Source organism: Heteronotia binoei, chromosome 1 (assembly GCF_032191835.1).
Source record: "Heteronotia binoei isolate CCM8104 ecotype False Entrance Well chromosome 1, APGP_CSIRO_Hbin_v1, whole genome shotgun sequence".
NCBI classification, from domain to species: Eukaryota; Metazoa; Chordata; class Lepidosauria; order Squamata; family Gekkonidae; genus Heteronotia; species Heteronotia binoei.
Window position 1 is genome coordinate 31,639,707 of NC_083223.1, and position 6,000 is coordinate 31,645,706.

Sequence of the window (6,000 nt, forward strand, 5' to 3'; positions counted from 1 at the left end):
AACAGTTCCGCAGGGCCTGCAAGACCTTCCTCTTCAGACTGGCTTTCGCTGATGAAAATGGAAATTGCGAAGGAAACCGCCATCAGAAAAAGTAAACATAGCATTAGCACTTTTAAAAATTTAATCAATTTAATTTTAAAACTTAACCAGATTTTAATTAAATGCTTATAATGTTTAATGTAATTTTATTCATTTGTATAATTTAACCCTGAACTGTGTTGTTAGCCGCCCTGAGCCTGCTCTGGCGGGGAGGGCGGGATATAAATAAAATTTGTTGTTGTTGTTGTTGTTGTAAGGGACCCTTCACATCTGGGCCATTTGCTATTTGAGATCTTACCGTCAGGTAGACGATATAGAGTGTTGAAGGCTAGGACAAACAGATTTAAGGACAGTTTCTATCCAAGTGCTGTGGTTAGGTTAAATGCAGGGTTATGAAGGATTATCTGTTTTAGATGTATTTAAATGGTTTTAATGGTTTTATGAATGTTTATCTGTTTTAGATGTATTTAAATGGTTTTAATGGTTTAAATGGTTTTAGATGTATTTAAATGGTATGAATATGAATATGTGTGTTTGATGCGTTGGTATGTTTGTGGAAGAGCACCTCATTTCGTTGCTCTCTTTTTGTGGAGAACAATGACAATAAATTTATCTATCTATCTATCTATCTATCTATCTATCTATCTATCTATCTATCTATCTATCTATCTATCTATCTATCTATCTATCTATCTATCTATCTATCTATCTATCTATCTATCTATCTTTGGAGTTCCTCACAATCCTCTGTGGTTCTCACCACTCTGCATCATAGAATTGGAAGAGACCTCCAGGGTCCTAGTCCAAACCCCTGCACAGTGCAGGAAATTCACAGATACCTCCCTTACACACACATACCTGCTCAGAAGATGGCAAAAACCTTCCAAACTGGCCTGGAGAAAAATTGCTTCCTGGTCCCAAAGTGACAATCAGCATTTCCCTGGCCAAGAGAAAGGGCCAAGAGAACTAAGTACTGATGCAACCTTTCCTGCCTTCCCCCTCATGATCTACTTAATTCATAGAATCAGCATTGCTGAGCCTGCGAGGAGGGCGGGATATAAATACGAAAAATAAATAAATAAATAAATGGCCATCTAGCCTCTGTTTAAAAACCCTCCAAAGAAGAAGAGCCCACTACCTCCCAAGGAAGAACTCCCAAGGTTCCACTGAGGAAGCGCTCTATCAGGAAGTTCTTCCTAATGTTTAGCCAAAAACTCTTTTGATTTAATTTCAACCCATTGGTTCTGGTCCAATCTTCTGGAGCAACAGAAAACAACTCATCATTCTCTATATGACCGCTATCCAGGTATTTGAAGATGGTGATCATATTGCCTCTCAGTCATCTCCTTTCCAGGGTAAACATACCCAGCTCCTTGAACCTTTCCTCATAAGACTTGGTCTTCAGACCCCTCACCATCTTTGTTGCCATCCTCTGGACACGTTCCAGCTTGTCTCTATCCTCCTTGAATTGTGGTGCCCAAAACTGAACACATCGCTCTAGGTGAGACCTAACCAGAAGAAGAAAAGAAAAGCAGAGGGATTTAAATACTTCCTACTTGAAAAGCCAATCAGCAGACTGGGAACCTGGCAGGCCGATCAGCTTCCCTGGGAGAAAGCCATTTAACTCCTGTTTTGCACCCGTTTCTGAGCAGGGGAAGCAAAATGGGGGTTTAAGGCTTCCTGGGAAGCCCATCAGCTAACAGACAGACTTGCTGGGCTGATCAGTTTCCTTGGGAGGAAGCCATTTCATTTCTCCTTTTGCTTCCCTGCTCTGGGGTGGGAGAGAAAGGGAGCCCTGAAATTGTTGCCAGGCATTTAAAACAAACAGCTGATGGGTGGCTCTGCTCCTCAGCTGTTAAGGTTTAAATGGCCAGTGGCTTCAGTATAGCTGAAAGTACCAAATAAAATCAACTTTTTTCAGGCTCAGCTATATCGGTATCCAAATATAGATCTCTGATCTATATTCAGCTTGCATAATACCCAAAAAGAACGTAAGGTTACTGCCAAATGCACACCACTATTAATCACCTCCAAAACATTCTACTATTAACAGCCTTGCTCAGGTCTTGCAAACTGAGAGCCATGGCTTTTGTAATTGAATTAATCAATGTCATGTTGCCATCAGCTTTTTCCCAGCCCTGTCTTTTCCAGCTAATTTTGTCTTCTCATAATGTGACCAAAGTTCAATAGCCTCCATTTGGTCATTTTAGCTTCTAGGAAGAGTTCAGGCTTGATTTAATCAAGAGCGCACTTATTTGTCTTTTTAGTGGGCCAGTATCCATTAAACACCACATTTCAAATGAATCAATTTTCTTCCTGTCAGTTGTCTTCATTGTCCCACTTTCACACGCTTACATAGTAATGGGGAGCACGATAGTATGAATCATCTTGATCTTGGTCATGAGCATTACATACATATACCTTTAAGGATCTTTTCCAGCCTCTTCCTGGCCGCCCTTTCCAGTCGTCTTTAATTTTTTGGTTGTAGTGTCACTTTTGGTTGATGATTGAGCCAAAGAATAGAAAATCTTTAACAAGTTCTATTTCTTCATCAACCATAAAGCTGTGTAGTCATTACTTTATTCTCTCGATGTTCAGCTATAATCCTGCTTTGCACTTTTCTGCTTTTATCAGTAGTGATTTCATGTCTTCAGTGTTGTCTGCCGGTAATGTGCTGTCATCAGCATAACTCAGTTTTAAAAGAATATTTAAAGGAAAATATGTACATAGCTTGTATAAGATTAATGAACTAAACCTGGAATATACCCTTTGTTCAGTGCAAAAGGAGATTAGGTACACACCCTGGTACTGAATATTGTAGAGCAAAACAGCCATCTTGTGTTTCTCTTTTGCTACTAGGCGTGACCTTTGTGATGCCCAGATCTGGGTTTTACTGCCGATTGTGTTCCTTGTTCTATACCAATGAAGAGACAGCAAAAAAGACCCACTGCAGCAGTCTTTCGCACTACCAAAAGCTGAAGGTAAGGCAAACCCACATAAAGCATTCTTTTGTCCCCATGCAGTTCTTAGAAGTTCAGAAATGCAAGTATAGTTTGCTGAAATGGAGCTGTATTGCGGTTTGTTGAAAAGGCTCTTTAGATGAAGGCCAGTGACAGTTGAAAAAACCAGTTGCATGCCTTATATATACAGTCCTTTCTGGAAGTAAGCCCCTTTGGAATCCTTCTGAGTAGATGTAGTATTAGTCTTGTAGACTTCAGTCAGAGAGAGTTGAAAATCAGTGGAACATAAAGCACAGATTTGGCTTGTGCTCTGTTTAATGCACACATAGCACCTTAGTTCAGGACATATATCAGGCATGGCTCTCTTGCATGGAACAGGTTGTATGTTTGATTTAATTTTTCATTTTTTCCCTTTGTTATAGAAACACATGGAGAAAATGGCTGAAGAACAAAAGCAGAAAAAGGATGCTTAAATGCAACAAAGGCATGAGGGCTTAAGGAAAAAATTTTTTTATGTTCATACAGTACGATTGGGGAAATAATATGTTACGTAGCTTTTAGTAGAATACTGTAGAAATGTACTTCTGTTAGTGTGCTTAATGTTATGGTGCATTTAAATCAACACAACCTTTGTTTAAAGAAAAGCAGATTGGGATGACAACACAGAATTTTCTGTGCAGGTTGAAGCAACTAAAGAACTAAGCATTTTGGACACCAGAACTCAACTCATTATTAATCTTTCTAGGCTTCTAATTATATCCCTAACCTTTTAAATATAAACTGTTACTACTTTCTGGAGCATTCCAGCTGATGGCTTTTATTTTTAGAGGGTTTCTTTTCACTTTTGAGGAGTCTTTACATGAAAGTCAATGTGGCTTTTTTAAAAGAAAAGGTTGTATGCACCTCCTTTTAAGTGTTGATGCGTTACTTAGAGAATAAGGAAAATAGATAGCTTTAAAAAAAAAATCTTGTGATTTTTCCCCCATAATTCTCATTTCTGTTCTGACTGTAGCATACAGTAGATTCTTATTCTCCTGACCAGTATTATTATTTTTTCAGAGCTCTTCTTGCTTGCTACTTGAATTTAATACTTTTCATACATGTCCAGTATAAGCAAAAGCAGCATTGAACCCTAAATTGTAAATAGTTACCTTTTTACGTTTGTGACCTTTTTTTTTTAATTTTTCAACTCTGATTCTAAACAAAGGAGTAATAGTGGGTTTTGTTTCAGAGTAACATTTTAGTGATTTGGGGCATACATCTTTGAATTAGCTCACTCCTAGGATTGTGCTCTTAATGTACCTTCATGTGGCTGATGTGAACAGGAGCTTGTGCGTGTAACTTGTTCTCATGTAGCTTGTTAATGATTTACCAGCTAACATATATGTGGATTCAGTTTGTTATGATGACAAAATAAACCAAATCAGTCAGAGTTTAAGTGGGGTGTTTGTGAGTTTTTTAATGTGTACTTCATGTATGCATTGCCACTTTGGGATCAGGAAGCAATTTTCTCCAGGCCAGTTTAGTCAGGGATCCTGAAAAGCTCCAGTTCATCCCAAGAGTGTTGTACTAATAGCCCAGCCATGAGTCTAAGGCTAGGCTCGATTATCACACTAATGTAGTGGGGTCTGGGCAGTTCGGTCTTAAAACTGGTTAGGTATAAATGCAGTGAACTCTGCAGTAGATTTCTGAAAATTATCCTAACTTCATATCCATAGCTTTTCAGATTAGTGCTATGCAAACATTGCAGAGTGTGGGTGGCATCTCTTTGTAAAAGCTGTGCTGGAACAAGAGAATATGCAGAGTTAACAAATGGAACCACTGTGGCATAGAACACCTTTCTGTGTTTTTAAAGAATCTTCTGATAAACAATCTTAAATCTTCTATTTCCATTTAGCACAATTGCAAAATGCATAACTCTGGTAATAGCTCTGTAAGACTTGGGATGGTGGGAAGCAACAAAAGTGTCAAGGATCTTGGGGGGGTGGGGTAATGAAGGTCACAGGCAGGTAAAGAGAAATGGGAAGGAAGAAAAATAGCATAGGAAGAAAAATAAGGAATCAGGCATGCTGAAGTAAAGTGGTTGGGGGGCTAGTGGTCAGGAAAGGCAGATGTTTGAGGGAAGATGAAGTATTAATTGGCTGGTGGGAGTGAGGGATCAAAGGAGGAAAATCAGGAGGCCTAAGGGAAGGACTCAAAATAAGGATAAAGTGAAAAGAAAGAAAGGCAGGGATAACTGGGAATTTGAAGCCAGTGCTAGAAACAAAAATGATACAAATGGTGTTTGGTTCTGTCCTACCTTGCAGGCGTGGCCTGCAATATCCTACAAGTTAACATTGAATCAAAGTTGAAGTACTAAACTTTTGTGGAGATTGTATTCAAGGATCAAATTACACAGTTGCAGCCTGTCAAGGGGGTGGTGACGCCCCTCTGGAGTGGAGCAGGATAGGCACTATTGCGAAAGCTCTCCGCTATTCTCCCATCTTTCCAGTTCTCAAAGCACCATTTATTCAGCAACAGACCAAAGAAAAGTAATTAGCAGATCCCACTTAGCCTCCCAAACCCAAGAACAAAGCAACAGACACCTACACACAAAGACAAGATATTCCTGCCAGTGTGCATCGTTGCTGGGGTGCAGATGGAGTGTTGGTAGGGTCTCCTTACAGATGAGATGTCAACCATTTGCCAGTTTTGGGAGTCTCTACCTAGACTGTGTTCAAAGCAACTGCCTATGGTGTTATAGTGCATCACAATGGATGCACATGATTATGTGTTGGGAGAGTCCCTAATGTGATGAGACATTGTGGACCCTCCTTCAGGTCTTATATGGAGTTCAAAACCTTGTCATCTGGTGTGTTTTTTTCTGGGGCCCTTCTACTTGTAGCAAATAAGGGTGATAAGTTGAGCCTCTCTGTGTCTCCTACTGATTCAAAACGATACACCTGCTTCTGAGACAAGCAGGCTTGTGCTTCTTAAGCATAAAGGATTCTAAAGTGGTAGT

At 39.6% G+C, this 6,000-nt stretch overlaps 1 protein-coding gene across 3 annotated transcripts in view; it reads left to right on the forward strand.

Moving 5' to 3' along the window:
* MATR3 (matrin 3) overlaps nt 1-4,437 on the forward strand; it is a 53,340-nt gene extending 48,903 nt beyond the window's left edge. For all 3 annotated transcript variants that reach the window (XM_060232993.1, XM_060232997.1, XM_060233003.1), the window contains 2 exons: nt 2,899-3,020; nt 3,422-4,437. In XM_060232993.1, coding sequence (XP_060088976.1) covers nt 2,899-3,020; nt 3,422-3,472 — 173 coding nt within the window. In that variant the 3' untranslated portion in view covers nt 3,473-4,437. The remainder of the gene's footprint in view (nt 1-2,898; nt 3,021-3,421) is intronic.
* The last annotated feature ends 1,563 nt before the right edge of the window (nt 4,438-6,000 follow it).